At 40.9% G+C, this 21,903-nt stretch overlaps 1 protein-coding gene across 1 annotated transcript in view; it reads right to left on the bottom strand.

Annotated features, from left to right (window-relative positions):
• Nucleotides 1-21,903, bottom strand: part of LOC138030789 (nuclear anchorage protein 1-like) — a 69,161-nt gene that overhangs the window by 35,656 nt on the left and 11,602 nt on the right. The window contains 1 exon segment of the mRNA XM_068878661.1: nt 11,712-21,903. This exon segment is cut by the window's right edge and continues 1,259 nt beyond it. Within this exon segment, the coding sequence (XP_068734762.1) occupies nt 11,712-21,903 (10,192 nt within the window).

The following is a 21,903-nucleotide window of genomic DNA, read 5'->3' as shown; positions in this document are numbered from 1 at the left end:
AAGAGTAATAAATTGAAAGAATGGATATTAATTGGTGTTAAAAAGTCTTCAAATGAAATCATTTATTGTATTCCATCAGTCAATATTTGATTGTGATCCAAAATTGTCAGCGTTGTACAGATGCATAGCGGACTTCACGTACAGTGTACTTGTGAGGCAAGCCTTGCAAATTTACCCCCCCAGTGTCCAATTGTCCATGAAGTGCTGTGTCGAAAATACTATCGACCTCCATCACACCCTGATGGGGATATTGATGAGGTTGCCTAGCGCACAAAAAGAATGTTTGTCTCGAACTGACAGCAAAGGGAAGTCATTGCGACTGACCAACTTTTGGTCAGTCCAGAATGGTTTACATGGCGATCGTTAATTCTCATAAAGGAATTTTGATACGTGCACAAAAATGAACCTAATTGACACTTGACTCAACTAAGTTTGCACATTACTGATTGCAGCGGTCTTTGTTGAAACGCACCAAAGAGCTCATATTAAAATAAAACCCTCATTAAACCTAGTTTACGCAGTGGGTTATTTTTGTCTGTGGTTAAGAAAGAAACCGAGGCATTTTCCGCAAACTGGATACTCTAAATTACCAATCAATCTTACTTTAAATGTGAAAAATTGCAATATTTTAAGTTGTTAGATTGTTGGATTCGCTTGGTTAGAGGTCGACATAATTGTGGCTGTATAGTTTGAAGGTTTATTCACAAAAATGTTTATAGAATCGAAAAGCTCTCCTTATTTTTCCCACGATTATTCTGTCCGGCAGAGCTGGGTCTTTCCGAAAACATATAGATCGAAGAGCTCCCTTGAGTCAGTACTTGAGTCAGTATAATGGGTGAATGCTACCCTGGGTCTCCAAACTCTTAACAAAACTATACAATGGTTAGAAAGATTTCGCAATATTTCGCCATCCTATTCAGTCTTAACTAATACATATTAAAGAGTTCTGTCTTTTTTTAGATCTGTTCCAGAACATCCATTCATTCATTCATCTAAGCACAACTCGCCCTAATGATTTTTTAATGTCATCAGCGGGAAACTTTGTCTAGACTAAATTCATGATTTGGGGAAATAGACATCTATTTTAAACCAAAAGTCGCTGATTAATATTCTCTATCCCAGACTAAGCTGCAGGAAATTATGCCCTTCACAGTGATACCAACACCGCTCATATATTGTGGTTACCCCCAACCCCCTCCCCCCCCCCCCTCCCCGCCCCTCTTGTGGGGAACAGGGTATTTTGTTTACCTTGCTTGTGTGTTTAACCCATTGCCGATTATATCTGCGGATCCCTACATTGCATTCAAGCAAGCATTTGATGATTCGGATCTCGCTTTGTCAGAAAAAAACCGTAAGCATAACGATCGCTCCCGTTACTCCTGGAGTTCTATGAGGTGTCCCTAGAATAGCATCAACAACCTCAAAAAATTGTGTGCTCCATGTTGCTTAAAATTTCACGTATTCCACAGACTTAACTAAAAGGTTACCTTTTTTCAATACTAGCGTCACAATGGCACATTGGCCGATTACTGCACTGTGGGACGTGGTCAAACTTTGCCACAAAGTTAAGAAATTTAGAGCACCTTCTGAATCGTAGTAATGAACTCTTCAGTAGCTCAGTTTAATTAAGCCAGTTGACGGCCTGTTCAATGCTGTCAAGTTCATGTTGATAATAAATCTCAGCTGATCACATCATGAAAAAGAAATCCATATTAAAGTAAACCAAGATCCATAACCCATTATGGCTTGAGTAAACGGATGACACTTTGTTCTTAACACAAAGAAATCACCAGACCTCATGCGTCATTTGAGGTCAGTGATTGACACCTGTAGAGTTATAAATCAAATTTATCATTAATCACCTTTAAAAAGATGCTTACAATACAAGTTTCGTATGGGCCTGATGGTCATAATAAACTAAAAGTGTAAAAAACATAGTCATTACTTTTTAAGTAAAAGTTAACGCGAACCCTATCATCTAAAAGTTCACGGAAATTTGCTGAAAATGAGAAAATGTCTTTACTTATTCAAGTACCATGCATGTAAACACAAGAACAATTTGAATGGCTTTCAGCTGATTAGTATTGGAATTCAGAGCTCGGCGCTTCGACGCGCAAAATGTTTTCCTAAATTCACCGTCGGGAATACTTTGATACACATTATAAAAACAAGGATTCCAAAGGCGAAAGAATTTAGTAAAATAAATAGTTGGAATAAGTATAGAAGGAGACACTTTTGAAACAACGCGAAGTGGACCAAACAAATAACGCGTTGTCAGGCTAAAAAATTCTCGTACCAAACTATGCCGGAGGGCGCTTTATATTTTTTCCGTTCTGTATAGTCCAGTATTGGCCAACTTTGCTTTTACCTTGGTTTTTTAGAAACTTATTTACCCTGAAAAAACTGAAGAAGACGTCGGTTCCGATTGCGATAAAACAATTAACAAGTTTTCAAACTAATTCAAAAGCTTCAGGCAATGCTTAGGTTTGTTCCATACGTGCGATACAGATTTTAGTTTGAATCATTCATTGCACTAAAATTCTGATTTCATGCCTAATGATTAATGAACGAATTTGTAGCGTTAATAGGTCATTAAATGAAATGGATTAGAAACCTGGTCGCAAAAGACAACTTGAGAAGAATCCAGTCATTTAATAAGCTGTAAGCTAATAATTGAAAACTTCAAAATTTGAAAAAAGATCATTTCTATTAAACTGATTACTCTAGTGGTCCATCATTGGTCAAAGACATTGGTATAATTGCGTTTGTACTTGTATATTTATTAAATTCTCAACCTCGGATAATGCATTTCGCGTGCTCTGACTGGTTCACTCAATCTCGGTTATCAGCTCATATACCTTGGTTTGACCTTTTATGGTAAAAAATGATTGCGTTAAGCGTTGCTAAACTAAAAATGTTTTCGCCGGAATGCGAAATTACTCTTTGAATAAAGCCAAAAAGGAGAAAAAAAACTTTTTTTGTAGAAAGTTTGGATCAATTCCGACGTTTAGAAGTACGCGAAAAGGCAAGAAATGTTTTTGTGATGAGCCTGAGTCTGTCTGACAACAAGGTATTACACAACATCGTATCAGTTCTCATCAAGTTTTTTTCGATTTCGCTCAGATTTGCTCGCTTTTTCCGCTCGTATGTCGTACTTCCAAATTTTTGGAGTTGAAGGACTTTAATAAAACAATTATTCCATTCGCGCTTGTTGCATATGAGACTGGTTATAGCCAACTCGGCGCTACACGCCTCGTTGGCTATTTACCATCTCATATCCAACGCGCGCTTATGGAATAATTGTTAATTATCGTGTTATTCGACTCCGGAATAATCACACGTGTAAACTGACTGAACGCCATCTCTTTTAATACTTTCCCCGTGCCCCTCCTAGATAACAATTCATGTATGATAACACAACAGTATAGACATATATCAGTTTATGCAAAGTTTATAGAAACAACAGGTTGTACACGACCTTTTGTCACCACTGAATAATAAAGTAAGAGCCTTCTTTGGAACCAAAATAGCCTTACTTTCCAGAAAATACCGATAGTAAGAACCCTTCGCGGTTAATTGGGAAAATGCATAGTCAGGCTGGCCTACAGGCAAACTGTTTTTCGGGGCTTTCTAGAAATCCATTTTCTAGTCAATTGAAATCATCCTTCTCGAAGAAAACATCAACAGTCTGCCTCTTAGAAGCAAAATTGTTCAAAGCACGATTCGGATACATAATCTTTCTTAAAACTCTGGGGCCAGTTAATGCTAATCCGCGATTAAATACCAACGGAGGTTAGAATTTTGCCAGTCAAAGATTAAAGCCTTAGCATTGTAATTTTAGGCGGAAGGAGAGCAAAAAGTCTAAGTCTAGTCTAAAGACTAAAAACCTTACACAGGTGGCTCAGTTGGTTGAGCATTGGGCTGTCCCGCGGGAGGTCGTGAGTTCAACTCCAGTCGGACCAATGCAACACTCAGGGTCTTTAAATAACTGAGGAGAACGTACTGCCTTTTTAACGACATCCGCGAATGGTTAGACTTTCAAGTCTTCTTGGTCCCGTCTCACAACCCCTAGGTATAAATTCTGTGGGATGTTAAAGAACCCACACACTATTCGAGAAGAGTAGGGCATGGAGTTCCCGGTGTTGTGGTTTGATCCATGGATATAGGGGTTAGGTGTTCCTTGGGACGAAATTTCTGTTCCTCTTCCCTGCCACTCCATTAATTGTAGCGAATAAATTAAATTAAACTAAACTAAACCGCCCGGCCTGAAGCGAACTCACGACCTCCCGCAGGGCAACCTGCTGCTCAGGCAACTGAACCACTGGTGCACCATTTCCTGCTCGTTTAACTGTCATTGTATCATGAGTAAAATGGGTCATTAAATTAGCCCAGAATGCGGGAAAAGTGATCTAGAAGAACTCAGATTAATCAATTTCCCGGGGGAGCATGCCCCGTGCACCGACCCCCTAAAAGGCGCACGCCTTCGACCGCTTGCTCAATTTTTTCACTGAGCTAGCCTCTCCCTGAAACTTGGTATCTACATGTATGAACTTTTTTATCAGAAAAGAAACTGCAATTTAAATTTCCAGAAATTCAAGATTAGCTTAATCGGGCTTTAAAAACTGGGCCCTGAACGTAATAAAAAATTAACTGGATTGAAAAATTATTTCAGTTGAATCGCTCAACCCGCATCGATCAGTGTGAATGCCTGTGAGTAATTAAATAGTAACGAGCTTTTAACTTTACTTGTTATTTTGAAAGTTAACACACGGCGATATGCTAAATATATAGAAATTAGCAAAAGGAAATAATCAAACATTCATCGTACAAGACTGTTTCATAATGGCGACCAAAAAGACAATACTTTGTTTATATGTTAATAAGCCTTTCTATCCTCGCTATAATATAATGAGTAAAATACAAAAGAAGTGTTTGTTTCACTGAAAATATAGCCTGCGAACGCAGACGTATTTCCGGCGGTCGTTTTTCGGGGGAGAGAAACGACCGCCGGAAATACGTTTGTAGCTCAGTCGGTAAAGCAGCGGTGGTCTGGCCCGAGGGTCGGGGGTTCGGTTCCCACCCTGGTCAGAGTTTTTCTCTGTCCTTGTGTGGGCCCATTTCCATCAGTAGGACTAATGCTCACATGGTTCATATGGGGTAGAAACTTAGCACTTCACATTACACTCTAATCAGTTAAGTCTGTTCAAATATAAGTGTTACACGGCCAACGTTTGCAAAAGCGTAATCCTTAAGGCCAGTAGGTCAAATAAAAATGATTACCAAATAACAACAAATCGGCCACCATTTATATAAGTGCCGTCCATGCCTTCGTTTTACTCATTGTTATAGTTCTTGACCTTCTCATTTTAACTACAACACAGCCCTAATTTTCTAATCCCGACAGAGCCTCATGACGGTGAAATATATGAAAAATCATATATTTAGGGCTGCGAAGTCTGATAAATCGAAGATCGAATGACCATCGCTTTTGAAAGAAACTTAAGCACTTGTAAATGAAACCCGAAAAAAATCTGAGTGGGACTCGAACTGCACTGTATTACTCTAGCACTTGACCTGTCAATCCATCGGTACAGCTGGTCAGTTGCGTCGTACCATATCCCATACGAGATGAATGAATGACAGTGAAATAGTATGGCGGGTGGATGAGGTCAAAATTAACAAGACCAAACTGAATGGCCTTTCATCGTAACGAATGCATCATGTCGTAATTGAATGGTCAATGTTGAGTGGCACACTTTCGAACCGAATGGTGTAGTGTCGTAACGGATGGATCATGTTTAAATTGAATGGTCGATAAAACTTACTTAACATACGTTGAGAGACACATTAACCAAATTGAATGGATCACAACCAAAGGAAAAACCTTAAAGTGCCCCTGTGACCAAAAAATCAATTCATATTTTTCTTTGGATTTCAAAACTATGTTGACAAAACACTAAGTGACCCACGTTTTAAGCCTTGATTTCAAAAAGACATCTCTTTATTTTAACTGTAATTTTCTTATTTAATGGTCCGCCATTACTAACATTATGTTCTTGAGAGAGCTGGATCGAGGAGAAAATGACGTCAAAGGCTCACTAGTTTAAGAATGCAATACGTGTGTACGCCGCAGAAGTAATATGCAGCACGGGGGTTTTGGGCTTTCAGACTTTTAATCTCACGCTTTGCATATATAATAAGCTGCGTTCACACGCTGAATTCGAAATTTTAAGCTAGTGAGCCTCTGACGTCACTTTTCCTTGGATCCAACCGTCTGAGGTCCAATCGGTCAGTTTTGAAAGTGAGTACTGGCGGACCGTGAAATCCAAAACTTACACTCAAAGTAAACGGCCTTTGGATAAAAGTCAAAGCTCAAGCATTGAACAGAACAACTTTAAGAATCCCAACTGACTGGAGGCAAACCAGTTGGCTATTTACAAGCGAAGCCAGGAGATGGGGTGCTACGGAAACTAAGACCCCTTATAAAGAGAGGAAATTACGGAAAAAAAACCCGGGAAAACTTTAATACCGCTAGTCAGAGATTTGGGCAGAATGCCATTCACGATGAGCCATTCACTTTGGTTGTGATCCATTCAATTTGGTTATGCCGCATTCAGTTTGCAAGTTAACCTGTGCTAACTAATTTTTGTTGACCATTTAATTTAAACATGATCTATTCGTTGCGATACTACACCATTCGGTTCGAAAGTGTGCCACTCAACATTGCCCATTCAATTTCGACATGATGCATTCGTTACGATGATAGGCCATTCAGTTTGGTATTGTTAATTTTGACCTCATCCACCCACCATAAGAGCAGTCAGTTTCAAGTTACTGTCGAAAGTAATGACGCGATTGCAATTGCTACGCTTGGCTACGCGCCAGTTAATCAACCAATGAGAAGGAAAACAAAAACCAATCGAGACTTGCACCCGCGATTTTTCCCGCCCTTTGTGACAAGTTACATGGAATTACTACGAATTTGGATTGGTTCAATGCGCTGTTTGCACCAGCTGTGATTGGTCGAAGTAATTACTTTGTTAGTTGTTTTACGCACTCGATTGAAAACTGCTCTACATGAAATTCATATACCATGCAGTCGTAGCGTTATTTATCTAGTTTTATGTTTACATCTAAATTCTGTCTGAGTAGCTCTGAGATTCAGGGATCTTTACTGAGTTCGGAATAGGGCCAAATATGAAGTCGTTCTCTTCTCTCATATAATCTTGGCAAGACTAAGGATTGGCAAGACTGCTTTCGCAGGAAACTGAATCAGTCTGTAAACAGCGGCAATCATCAGTGGACATTTCAAATTAAAAATTCAAGACCAGCCCTTCCCCACTTTGAATGTTTGACAAAATGGCGCTCGGGGAAAAGGAAGTCTAATTTCTCCTAGCCTGCTCTCGCAGACGTATTTTTGTACACCGAAAATACTTCTGCGAGCGCAGGCTACTTTTCGGGCGGAGAGAAGCGACAACCGGAAGGAAATACGTCTGCGAGCGCAGGCTAAATTTCTCCCTTCCTTCTGTCCAATATTTTAGGTACGTAAAATTCTGCTCACACTTTACGTATTTAGATGAGCGCACGTTAATATTAAGATGAAGCCTTGTTTTAGTTGATTGAAACGGACCCTGACATGTAATTTTTTTCAAAACAGTATAGTGGTACAACAACTGATGCTCTTATCAAATCAATAGTCAAATAAAACTCGATTGCCAATATAAGTAAGCCACGCCTCTGTAAAAATTAAAGTGACCAAAAATGATGGGTGGCGTGTTAGGACTCGTTCGAGTTATAAAGTTTTACCCGTCGCAATCTAGTAGTTTGAACTTCAGTTTTCACTTGCTCGTGGCTCTCTCAATATCTCAGTTTACTTTACAAGAAAGATGTCATTCCTATTTTGAAAAAACCCAACGCTCCGCCTGACTTCAAGAACTACCGTCCTATTTGTCTAATCCAAATAATTATCTCTTTTCCATCTTGCGTAATTTTCGACAGCAGTTTATTTGAAGTAAATGAAAAATTGCCATGAAGAGGGTCGGTAGAAAGTTACGCATCATTTCAGTAGGATATTTTACACTTTGGTGAAGCAACGGACTAATTTTAATCGTTTGCAAGCTTTATTTTTTTGAATCACTGACATAATTTTGGTGTATTTTCGGTTTGTAATCAATGTTGGTAACAAGTTTAAGCAATTTCAGGTCGTCTACAGCGTGACTTAGACAACTTGAGGCGACGTAACTCTTAATCTGTAGATGTTCTACCTAGCATGAAGCATAAACAAATGTTGCCTCAACAATTTTTAACTTTCACATTTACTTACCCAGAACCTATTTTTCCTCATAGGGTTTCCGTTACTCGCGTTCTATTCTATGGGAGACACTTCTGCTCTGAACCAGCTTTCGCAAAAACGGTTTCAATTAGACCCTCCAGGTTTGCAGGTTTTGTTTGCTGATTTTTGAATTCGTTAATCCAATATACTAACAACCTGGATTGCTCATAAAATTCCTGACACTTGTGATGCTAAATAGTCATTGGCTGGTTAGTTATCAGTACCATTACCTCTTGTGTGTTTGCCAATAACAAACTGTACATGATTGCCGAAATAGACATTTCTAGCAAATTTTTGTATTCTATTTGTGAACATTACAAATCCGAGTAAAGACAGCAGAGAAGACAAGGAAAGACTTTGCAATGCATGAAGAAGACTATTGGAAGGCTACCACTATGGTTCATTACCTTATGAGTAGAACAAGACATTCTAAGAAACAACGAGCTTTCGATTGTCAGGACGAGGACGGACAGTCTTCAGCAGGAGAAAGCGAAACTAACGGCTCCTTTCAGTATTAAATTTTTAAAGACATTCTCAATTTACATAATTCATCTAATGTACAGCATTTCCCTTTGAATGAGCGAAGATGATGCTCCCGAGAAGTATGTTCTGCTTGGTACAGGTACGATATATCCTAGTATAGTCCCAGGATGATGCCATGAGATAGATAAGGATGTTGTTTTTTTAAGCCCGATAGGGTACGAAAATCTAAGAAATATCTCAGCTTTTAGAAAATTTAGCATTTATGTGATTCATCTGCTATTGCCATTTGAATAGTTTATAAATATAAAAGACCTAACAGCCTGGGGTTCGAATGAAATCCCTCTCACCTAACAAAGCGAATCCCCCCTCCCCCTCGCCCGCTAAGATTTAAAGCTACGGGCCAGTTGCCTGTGAATGAGGCAAAGATCCGCCAAATCAAACCCTTTTGTTTATGGTGATATTTGCTTATAATGCGAAACAAAGAGAGTACGAGTTGGTAGGTCAGTTCCCACGCTCCCTTCAGTTGCCGGCAGAACCCGAAAAAAGGACTGAATAAAACTTCCTATTGACAGTCTTGGCTAACCAAAACTGGATGGCTAGCACTCAAATGTCAGGGGATGACGAGGAAAAATCAAGTGTTCATTATTTTGAGCAACGACGACACTATCTCTTTATATTAATGATGGTAGACTTAAGAATATTTTAACATATCAGGTACATGGAGTGTTTTCACTCACGTGATCAGTAACCTTGTAACCCTCATGGTTGCCGTTCCATTGTTTAGTAACACCAACATGGCCGTCGTGATTCACTTGAAAACACTCTATTCGCCCCTGTCACACGGCGGCCATATTGTCCCGGGAGACCAAAAAAGCTTTGTTTTACCACGCCAAGCCTCACCCCCATGGTTTCCACTGCGAGGCTTGGCGTGGTAAAACAAAGCTTTTTTGGTCTCCCGGGACAATATGGCCGCCGTGTGACAAGGGCGAATAGGGGAATCTTTGTTTACATTTGTTGCCTCATTAGCATAAACCTAACGTTTTCTAATCTATCAGCCAAAAGATCGTTTCTAAACATTTCAAGTCCATTGTATAAATGAACTATTTCTGAAGCTTTGTGCGCAATTTATCAGATAATCTCTGAGTAATGACGCTTCCAAACTTCGAAATTTTACAAAGAATGCATGGGCTGATTAGCGCTCTCGCCACCTAAGAATTTCAGTTTTTGATGGATAACAACTCGCTCGCTATCAAAGCTAAAAATTATAAGTTCAACAAGTTCTTTAACCTTTTGAAGTCAATTTGTGAATAGCATGCATGGTGCCTTCTATCACTGAACTCGTATATAATGTAAACAATGACGTCAGGAAAGATTCGCCTATAGTTGGTGTTTTTCACGTTACGTCATGGCCGTCTCGTCGAGGGACGAAAACAAAAGATCTCTCATAGCTCCTCTTGTTCGTCCACCAGCAACTGTACATTGCAGCTATTGTTCAATATTTTTTTTTATTCCCTTTTTCCTCTTGCCCACAAAATAACAAGGCAACCTGTCAAATCAGTTATTACTTCAGTGTCAAGTCTATCGGGTATCACGCAGAGGAAACGCCTTTGCGCGACACTCCGGATTCGTCTCAACAACAAAGTCATATATTGACTACTGGCATCAACTAGTCATGCCCACTAAGTAGCTTTCAATGCTTGAAAGCAATCCAATTACAGATTTCTGGGTATCGCACCTAGAGGCATTTTCTTTAGCACGAAATGTTTAATGCTTAAATTTCTACAATTTGTCCTAGGGTTCCCTAACTAAGAATCTAATTGCAAGTTCGTACCTAAATTTTCGATAAAACTACTACAACAGTTTCCAAGACAAATAATTGACTACTGATGCTTTGAAAACGTTCTTCTCTTGGTCTCACGACTGGCCAGTGTTTGAAATTATCTCTGACAAAATATGCTGCCTTGTAACACTAATACAATAAATACCTGCATGAGCTTGAAATTTGAAAATACTTTTACTTTGTTCCTAAGATTTTGTTGTAACTTCAATTCACACTTTTCACATTTCCAATTTTAAATAAACTGACAAAAAAGAGAACGCAATCAACTAAGTCGATTAAATTGACAATTAAATCCTGGCGTAACCGATATTCCTTCCCGCATAATTATTTTTCTCTATTTTACACTGCAGCAAACTATTAACTAATAACAGAAACCCATAAGGGTTGAAACGTGTAACGGCCCCTCGAGTGCTGGGAAACAAGCTTCTGAATATTCCATTGCTAAGTACCATATTTGGAACAACAAGAGCGAGGGGTTTCCAAATATGGTACTTAGCACTGAAACATTCAACCAATCAGTTCGCACTGAATATTCGGAAGCTGTGAACGCGCGTTACACGTTTCAGCCCTTATGGGTTTCTGCTAATAATTTATGACATTTTTCACCCTGGTGACAAATTGAATGTCCTTAGAATGTACCGTAAAATAGAGCGTTTTTCAATTACGTGCCTTAAATCTAGAATCTATTTTTTTAATTTTGGCCAATGCATTCAAACGAGCCAATCACAACGCAAAGCCAATTCATGCATCCGACACGCGCGCTGGAAGACCACAGTTGATTTTGCTTTCGCTTTTTACTGGATGAAGCCGTGGAGCAACATTTTAACTGAAATACAGAGCCCAACAAATCACGCAAATACTTGCGACTCTCAAATGAAGAAAAACTATGTAATGCTTGCAATAAAAGCAAAATCCGTGACTTCCAACGCTATAAACGATAAAAGAACAAGGCGCAAAACAAAAATTTTGGTCGCTCAAAACAAAGGCGTTTCCTGATTTGTTTTTTTTTTTTACACCCCAGTGTCTCCCTTAGTTATGCCGACTGATACATCCTTAAAGCTCTGATGTTTTACTGTTTTCCTTTCGACCTCGTTCACCGCCGCGTCGCGAAATCTCGACCCGCTGTTCTTTTAACTCTTTTCTTGTGCGCGTGCCAATTTCCCTTGTGCTCCCCTGTGAAAATGGGTCCTTCATCTCCTCTCTAGTAGTAGTTACGTGAGTTTGAACATTTTGGAAAACTGGTAAAGATGCAGTCTGCAGAGGCTGGCTTTCAACATGAAGACGCACCGGATCAAATTCTAATTTTTCCTCAGCTTCCACCTTGACACGAATTGGACTGGAAGAACCATCGACCTGTGAAAGGACAGTTTCACTGAATTGTTCTTGACTCTTCGTAGTTTCCTCGATTCCATTTAACGGGGATTTCACCCTGAATTCTAGCAACCCCTGGGGGGAGTTGGACGCGGAACCGGAAACAGCAGACATTGTCTGTAATTGCGTGACGTTTGTCATGACAGTACTGCTGCTTAATGTAGATGTAGACGTATGACTTCTAGTGTCTGCGACATTTAACGTTGAGGGCGTGTTGGATTGATGTGATGTGCTTCCCTGTGAAAATGGGTCCTTCCCCTCCTCTCTTCTAGTTACGAGAGTTTGAACGTTTTGGGAAACTGGTAAAGATGCAGTCTGCAGAGGCTGGCTTTCAACATGAAGATGCAGCGGATCAAATTTTAAGTTTTCCTCAGCTTCTACCTTGACACGAATTGGACTGGAAGAACCATCGACCTGTGAAGGGACAGTTTCACTGCATTCTTCTTGACTCTTCGTAGTTTCCTCGATTTCAATTAACGGGGATTTGACCCTGAATTCTAGCAATTCCTGGGGGGATTTGAACGCGGAACCGGAAACAGAAGACATTGTCTGTAATTGCGTGACTTTTGTCATGACAGTACTGCTGCTTAATGTGGATGTAGACGTATGACTTCTAGTGTCTGCGACATTTAACGTCGAGGGCGTGTTGGATTGATGTGGTGAGGCTATAAAGCGAGTTAGCTTTGGACTGGAACTGGATTCCAAGTGTGTTATCTTAGTAAGACTGACTGGTGGTGTGCTATTAATACCGCGATTACTTACAACTGTGATTGACGGTTCATCTCCTCCTCCTCCTCCTCCTCCCTCGACCATGAGCCTCTGAGCTGGACTCACACTCCGCTGGATCCTAGTAATCTTGGTGGTCAGAGTGCTCTTTGTATGCTCGGTTCTAGCAGTTGTGCTTCCGGCGCCATGTTCCTTGCCCACATCAAAAGGATTTTTAATCTTAACCATTCTTTTCGGGTTGATTTCGAAATTAGAAACCTCCATTTCCAAAGGTTTTGCCTTCTCTTTGACATCAACCATGAATTCAGTGTGCCCAAAGATAGAGGACTGGGCGGCCTCGGTCGTTGCGGACTCCTGTGGTACGACAACCTCTCTGGTCACAGTGACTCCTTTAGGCGGCATTATGTAAGACGTGGTGTAATGTGCTTCAACCTCTCGTTCAGGTCTCAACAGTCCTTTGAGCCGGAAAATCTCCTGGTTCAACTCTTCAATTTCGTTAATGTAGCCATTACATTCGAGTTCCTTTGTCTCGAGCTTGCGTTTCAAAGAAGTAATATCGCTTTCAAAATTCGACTTTACGTTCCATAATTGATTTTCCTTCTCTCTTTTTTCGTCGTCTATGAATCTCTCCAGTTTTAGAACTCGGCTGTTTCGATGATTCAGCTCTATATCCAATTCCGCCAGTTTTTGGTTCAATATCTGGATTTCATTGATATATCCATCGCACTCCACTTGTTTGTTCCCTAACTCTCGCTTGAGCCTTTCCAAATCCTGCTCGTTGGAACTGTTAAGAATGCGTAGGCGTTCAATTAAGGTCTCTTTTTCGATTATCTCCGTCTTGTACACCTCTATTCTACTCTCGATTTCAGTTATTTTTTCTAGCAGCACTGTTGTTTCGCTCTCGTTATAATTTTTCTCAGCTCGCGCCTCATTCATTTGTTTCACTAAAACTTCATATTTGCTACGAATCGTGGAGAGCTGGGATTCAAGGTCATACTTTTCTTCGTTCAGCTTCTCGATTTCCCGAATGTACCCATCACACTCCACTTCTTTTGTATCCAGGTCTCTCTTCAGTTTATCAAGTTCAGCATCGTTGTTAGATATCAGCACGCGGAGCTTTTCAATGGTCGTTTCCTTTTCAATTATTTCAGTTTTGTACTCCTCGATGCGAGTTTGAATCTCGATAATTTGCTCATGCATGACACTGGCTTCATTCTCGTTCTTGCTTTTCAAATCATCAGCTTGTGAAATCACAATCTCTTTGTCCTTCCTCAGTTCTGTTACATAAACTTCCAGCCTTGAGATCGTGTTACGAAGAGAATTTATCTCTATGTCCTGCTCTGACTTGTCATGCTTAAGCTTCTCAATATCATGCAAGTACTTTTCGCGTTCGGCTTTCCTGGAGGTTAAATCCCTCTTGAGACGGTCGACTTCCTGCTCGTACGAAGTGGTTTGGAATCGCAACTTTTCTATGATGGTTTCCTTTTCAATTATATCTCTCTTGTATTTCTCTACCCGTGTTTGAATTTCCACGATCTGCTCGCTCATGAATTTGGCATCTGTCTCCCCCTTAGCCGAAGACTCATCAAGCTGTCTCTCCAGACCTTCTCTTCCAACCTTCTCCTTCTGTACATCGCCTTCAAGGATAATAACCCTCTCCCGAAGTGTCATTACTTCCACGGTCAGGTCCGATTTCTCTTTCATGATCTGCTCGATCTTTTCCAATGAAATTTTAAACTCTCCATCCTTGGAAAGAAGCTCTTTTCTCGCGATTTCGAGGTCGTATTTCAGGTGCTCAATTTCGTCCTCTCTAGTACTGATATCCCTCTTGGCATTTTCAAGTTTCGTTTGCAGCTCTGACACAAACTTAGCATGACCAGTGGACTCTTCATCTCCACGCGTCCTCGTTTCCAACAGCTGCGATTCAAGATGAACTCTCTCGGATTTTTCGGTATCAATCTGTACAGTCAACTTGCTAATCCTGCTTTTTAAACCCAATAATTGTACCTCCAAATCCGACTTGTCCTTTTTGGTATCTTCCAAGTCTTTTATATAATCTTCACAATCGTTTTCTCTATTTTCCAACTCTGTCTTGGTCACTTGAAGAGAATGTTCAATTTGAGACAGCTTTTCTCGAAGTTCTCTGATGATGGTCTCCTTCTCAATGATCTCTCGTTTGTAAGCCTCCACTTGGCTCGAAGAATCTTTAATCTGCTTCTTCAGATCATTGCTTTGATTTGTGTTTTTGCTGACAACTTCGTTGATGTTTTGCCTCAATTCACTTTTGTCTTTCTCGTGCTCGTCGATAAGAATCTCCAAGTTTCGTATTTGTCCACGCAATGTGTTGATCTCAATTTCCATGTCTGCCTTTTCTTGATTGCTTTCCTCGATATCTTTAATGTAGCCATCACATTCCACTTGTTTGTTCTGGAGGTCTCGACGGAGTCTATGGATGTCGTCTTCCAAATCAGCTTGCTTGTTATGCATATCCTTTATGAAGCGTTCTTTGTCCATTACCTCCTTGCGGTAGTTCTCGATCTCGAGTCTTAGTTGGTTGACTCGACTATGTATCTCTTTAGATTGGGTATCACCTATGTTCTTGTAATCTTCAAGCTGAGCTTTCAGATTCTCCTTAACCCTCTTATTCTCTTCAAGCTGACTCTGGAGTTTATTCACTTTTGTCCTTAAAAGCGTGATTTCATTCTCAAGATCGGACTTGCCTTGATGAGACAACTTGCTTGAATCTTTGACAGCTTCTAGTTGACCCTCAATCTCAGCAACTTGATCAAGTAGCTCTTCATTTCGTTGGTGAATGTGCTCATAGTCGAGCTCAATCTTGGAAATCCTTGTTTGATAGTCAACAATTTCTCTTTTCAGCTCCGTAACCCTCTCTTCTAGCAATTGGTTTGAGTCCCTTAGCCCTTGGTTTTTCTCTTTCTCCGACTCCAAGTCGTGTTCTAGTGTGGACACTTTTTTCAACGCGGCAAGAAGTTCAAGTTGAAGTTCCGCAGTGCGATCTTGCAACTTCTTATAATCAGCTTCCATGGTGGAGAATATTTGCTCGGAGGAGACTTCAGAAACGTTTTCTTTCTGGCTCTCCAGCACAAGATCGTGCAGCTTCCTTTGCATAGATTCAACTTCTTTCAGTAACAAGTCCCTTTCCTGACCCCAGTCAGTGGCTTCTTGTTTCATGTCTTCAAAGCGGCGTTTGACAGCTTGCAACTCCAGTGATATCTTCTTGTTCTCTGCCGTTAATATCTGTATTTCCTGAGATTTCTCAGATACCATTTTCTGAAATTCAAGTACTTTATCCTGCAGTTTACGTCTCTCTTCCTTAAGGTCTTGTGAGGAATTTTCCAAACCGGCTATTTTCTCTTGAAGTGCTGCATTTTCTCGTTTAAGAGTGTCCCGTTCCGTCTTGATTGTTTCGTAATCTGCACTTAGGTCAAAAGCGAACATATCTGGTGCTGGTGCGTCCACTGTTGACACGGTCTGAACGGCAATCGTCTCCTCGCGAGATATTTTGAGTTCATCGTAAAGCTTCTGAAGAGACGCAAGATCCATTTTGAGTCGTTCGTTCTCGTCTTTCAATAATCGGATCGTACCCTCCAGCTCAGTATAATTTATCTGAAGCTTTTGAAGCTCAAACCTCGATTCTCTTAGTTCCATTAGCGTTTTTTCCAGTTCATTTCGAATGCGATCGAGTTCCTCCTTTAGCTCAACCTTGTCACTTTCCAGATACTCGTTTTCTTCTCGCAGCCTCTCGATAATCGCCTTCTTTTCAACAAGCTCGCGGATTTGCTCCTCGTAATATTTTTGCTTATCTATTAACTTCTTCTGAAAGCTACTGATTTCCTCTCTTAGCTTATCATTCCTAGCTCTTGTCTGATCCAGCGATCCCTTGAGCTGTGCATTTTCCTTCATCTGGTTCTGCAGTTCCTCTTCTAGGGATACAATTTTACTTTGGAGAGTCTGGACACTTCGTTGCAGTTCGATCTTGGAGTTGTTGGCAGACTTGTAAGCAGACTCCCACTCAGCCATCTTTTTGAGGGCTTCCAGAAGTTCCTTTTGTTGGGAGCTTAGTTGATCCTGACTTGTCTGGAGCATTGTCTCCGTCTGAGCGGTCTTTTGTTGACTGGCAAGAAGGTCTTCCTGTAGTTCCTTCAGCTTATCTTCATATGAAGTCTTGTATGCTTCCAACCGAAAAGCTTTGTTCTTCGCTGCTTGCAATTCTTGTTCCAAGCTAACCACTTTCTTCCTTAGTACCTTATAGTCACCCTCATCCACTACATCTCTACCATGGAGCTCAGAGAGGCTGTCTTCCAAGTCAGATACCCGTTTCACTTTCAATGAAAGATCGTGCTCTAATGACTGGATCATTCGACTAAAATCTCCATGCTCCAGCTCGAGTTTCGAGATTCTTCGTTGTCCATCAAGGTACCTCCTTTCGGCATCTTCCTTCTCATTGAGAACCTTCTGGTAGTTCTCCTCCAGATCTTTGAGTCGTTTAAGAGTGGCTGCATCAGCTGGTTTCTTTTCTCGCTTGTCGCTCTGCACAGTTTGTATATTAACGTATTTCTTGTTAATCACGGAAATATCGTTTTGAAGTCGATCTCTGTCGGACTGAAGCGCGTTAAGTCGAGCTCTTAATTCTGCATTCTCCTTCTTCAGCTCTGTTATTTCCCTCTTCAAACGATCCTTTTCTTCCTCCAACGTTTCATTCCTCGCCAGAAGATAAGTTACTTTGCGGTTTATTGAGAGTAGTTCGTTCTGTAACCTGTCAACCTCTCTCTTGGCATTCGAAAAGCTGACTTTATATTCGTTCAGGGAAGACAGAATGGTCGCCTTTTCTTGTTTGAGTTTGTTTTTCTCATTCTCAGAAAGATCAAAACTGTGTTGAAGATCATCAATTTTTGACTCGAGCTCTTGCACCTTCAATGTGAGGGCTGTTATATCATGTTGAGCGTTATCGTAGTCGTCTCTGTAGCTGGCTACCTTTCGCTTTAAGTCCGTCACTTCTTCCTCGAGATCTTTGTTAGTGGAGCGGTACCACTCAATCTGCTTGTTCTTTTCCTCCATGCTCTTGTCAAAGTTCTCCACTATGGATCTTAGCTCGGAAATATCTCTTTGCAAAACCATATTTTCGTTTCGTTGTTTGTCCACAACTCCTCGAATCTTCTCCAGCTCACTAAGGAGACTGTTCTTGTCGACGTTACGCCGGTGGATATCACCCTCTAACACACTTATTCGCTTCTGATCTTTGATCAGTTCACGATTGAGGTCTTCGTTCTCACTATCAAGACCCTTTACTTTCATATCAAGCTCTGTGGTTTGCCTTCGCAGAGAGTAATTTTCTTTTTCTAATTCATCCTTTCTTCGTTGAGTCTTTTCCAGAGTGGTTTGCGTGGACGACAACTCCTGCCTTAATATGTACACCTCTTTTTGGAGAGAGTCTCTCTCAGCTTTCGTGCTGTCTTTGGGCTGAGCATCAGCTTCATCGCCACGCGTTAGCAATTCCTGAAGCTGAATTTCAGCATTTAAACGCTGCGACTCGTTTTCCGAGACAACGATGACTTGTTCCTCTATCTGGAGTGCCATTGCTTCCTTCTCTTTGTTTGCAACATCTAGGTCTTTCTTGAGCCGTGTAATCTCGGTAATTCGTTCTTCCACTTCTTTGGTGACAATCAATAACTCTCTGACGGCTTGGTCGCGGTCGTTTAACAGGCTTGTAAGTTCTTCCTTCAAGGATGACACGTCATGTTCCAACACAATAATCCTTTCGTTCTGAAATTCGTTAGTTGATTCCAGTTTGGAAAGCAGCGAGTGGTAGTTCTTGACCTTCTCTAGCAAATCTCGCTCCTTATCCTGGTATGCTCTTAATTCGTTTTCTCTGTCGGCAAGTCTTCCTTGTAAGATAGCCACTTGATCTGAAAGTTTCCGTACATCACTTTTGCTTGTTTCATATGTGTCCTCTATTAACATCGTCTTCTCAGACACCAACTTGTAACTTCTCTCTAACTCTTCCTTATCACGTAACATGGCATTATGGTCGTTCTTAAGCACACCGAGTGTTTTCTCTAGCTTTTGGATGTCCTCTTGCAGGATCTTCTTACTTTCTTGAACGTCATCAACAATGCTGTTTTTGTCATCAACACTCTTCTGTAAAATGTCGGCCTTGTTTTGAAGATCAGAGATGGTCTTTAGCTGTATCGAGTTCTGTTCGCGACTTTCGTTCAAAGAAAGACTGAGTTCGGTGATTTTCGTCTTATTAACCTCATCAGATCCATTGAGCTGTACCAATTGTTCTTCCATAGATGTCATTCTCTTCGCTTGGTTATCAAGCTCGTTCTGAAGACGATCTCTCTCCATTGTCAACTTCTTGACGGCACCACGAAGCTCACTGATTACTTTGTTATGTTCAATGTTTTCCCCCTGCAAGTTACCAAGCTCTTCTTTCAGTTGCTCAAAGTCACCTTCAGTAGCCTTAACGACACCCTTCAAAGACTCTACCTGATCCTCGAGGTAAGCTCTTGCTGATTCCAATTGTCTTATCAGGCTGTCCTTCTCGTTAAACCTGTCTTGAGCTGTCTCTGCGATTAATTTTAATTCCACCAGCTGTTGTTCCTGCTTTAAGTGATCCTCTCGACTCACCCCTGAAGACCTCTGCAGAGCTCCTTCAAGCTGTTTCTTCAACGAAATAATTTCCTTGTCGTCGTAATCAGATTTTAGTTCCAATTCCGAGATTCTGGCGTTGGTGTTGACAAGTTCACGTTTCAACTCACTTTTCTCTCCATCAATTCTCTCTCGCGTTTTTTGGAGATCGCTTACTGCTCTCTGAAGTTGGTTCGTTTCATGCTCCAGTTCGAATACGCGCTTCTGCGACTTTTTGTGATCCGCCTCTATGTTGCCGATCTTTGCATTACAGGCTTGAACCTCGCCTCTCAAATCTGCCTCCCGACCCTGAGTAGCTTTGTAAAGATTTTCGACTTCAAATATCTTGTCGTCGTAGTCTTTGCGATCTTTCTCACTGAGGTGACCTTGTCTGGTCAAAGTTGTTACCGTCACCTCAAGCTTGGAGGCCTTTATGTTTGCTTGTTGAACTTGACCTTGCAAATCTCGGATTTTCTCTTGGCTGGAAGCTCGGGTAGTTTCTAGATCTCTTCTTAGACTTGTCAATTCATCCCCCAGTCGTATCTTGGAGTTATTTAGGGAGTCTATCAAGTTAGCTTTGTCTTGAATTTCCTTGGTTTGGTTGTTGATTATCCTGTCCTTTTCGACTAGACTGTTTTTAGTGTTCACAAGCTCGTCCTTTACTTTGCGGCAGTCTTCTCGCAACGCGACACCATCCGATTTATAATGGTCCCTTTCTTTCGATACGCTGCTAAGTTGGGTTTCAGCAATGGTAATATTGTGATCTCTCGTGTTAACAGAACGTAAAAGTTCTTGGCGATTCTGTTTAAGAGCTGTAATTTCCTGTTCAGTGTCTTCAAGTTTTCCCTGTAGAATCGCAATCCTTTTTAACAGCTCCTCTTTTTCGGTCTTCAAAACATCATATGTTGCGCTGTCTCTGTTTAATTGCCGCTTGGTTTTATCTAACTCATCTTGGACCTGTCTTACCCTGTTGTTTAAATCATCGATAGCTTTGTCCTTCCGTCCAATGATAGCATTGAGTGTTTCGCCAAACTTTTCGTGCTGTGCTGACTTGCTTTCAATCTGAATAAATTGTTCCTGACCCTCGAGAATCTTTTTGTTTGCAGCATCTAGTTGCTCTCGCAGCTGTGTTATTTGCCTGCGGAACGTCTCCAACTGCGTCTCTTGCTTTGACACTTTATTTTGAAAGGTGTACAGTTCTTTTTCTGCTCGATCCTTATCGTCTCTGGCAGAGTCAAGGTCTTTTTCCACTTCTTTTAACTTGCTTTCCGTTGCGAGAAGCCTTTCATACTCTTTGCTCTTGTGTTCATTAATTTTCTCAATCTCTAAGTTTAGTGTAAGCATCTTCTCTTCAGCCACGTCCATGTCGTTCTCCAATTTGTCAACTTCCCTTTGCCTTTGGTCAAGCTGGCTTTCTAACATTTTCACCTTGTTGGTAAGGTCGCGTACCTCCTTCTCCAGGTCCGCATATCTTGCTCGCTCCTCTTCTGACAGTGCTCCAGCCTCCTTATCAAGTCCTTCAAAATTCATGTAGGTAGACTCGAGATCAGAAACTTTCATCTGAACAACTTCAAAATCAGTCTGAAGGAGCTCTTTGCTTTGGTTTGCTGTATCATACAACGACGACAATCGTATTATCTCATCCTTGCTTGCATCACATTCTTTTTGTAGCCTCTTGTTTTCGTCTTGAAGAACATCGTTCTCATTTCTTGATCGACTGACCTCTCCCATTGCGGTATCTTTATCTGATGTGACAGCAGCTAACTCTCCTCTCAACCGCTCGATTGTGTTATCTCTCTCAGTAATCTCTCTGTTGTAGGCATCGGTTAGTTTCTTCAGATCAGCTAGCTTGCTTTTTAGGGATTCGATTTCCTCTGCATTTCTGGCTTTAGTTGATCGAAGTTCTTGCACCTCAATTTCTAAAACAGAACTTTCTCTCCTTGCCTGGCTGAGATCATCCTCAATTTTTTTAATCTTGTTCCTTAGTAATAATACTCGATGTTCGAATTCATTCCTCTGTTGCTCCAGGACATTGTAAGCGGACTGCAAGTTTGACATATCCTTATACGCTTTCTGCAGTTCTTCATTGATTCTTTCTCTATCTTCTGAAGTGATCTTGTAGTTAGCCTCAGAATCACTCAATCTTCTCTTAAGCTCCACCAGTTCACCACGAAGTTCTTCAACTTCACTCTCCAACAAGTTAATTCTTCGCTCTAGGTCTTCAGCTTCTTCACGGTAGTCATCGACTTTTGTCTCAGAAGCTAGAAGCTTAGACTTAAGCTCTGCGATGGTCTTCTCTTTTTTTTCCACATCTCCATTGATCCGTTCAACCGCTCTTCTGCTCTCCGACAACTCCTGCCGTAATTCCATCTCTTCCTTCTTCAACTGGCTCACTTTAGACTTCTCCAACTCGAGCTCCGATTTATACCCGTCTTTCGCTTTAGTAACGCTTTCCAACTGAATCTCCAGTCTTGAAATTCTATTTCGGTCGGTGGTGGCA

This window comes from Montipora capricornis, chromosome 13 (genome assembly GCF_036669925.1).
Source record: "Montipora capricornis isolate CH-2021 chromosome 13, ASM3666992v2, whole genome shotgun sequence".
Lineage (NCBI taxonomy): Eukaryota > Metazoa > Cnidaria > Anthozoa > Scleractinia > Acroporidae > Montipora > Montipora capricornis.
The sequence above is the reverse complement of the archived record's forward strand: the minus strand, read 5'-3'. Positions and strand labels throughout refer to the sequence as shown.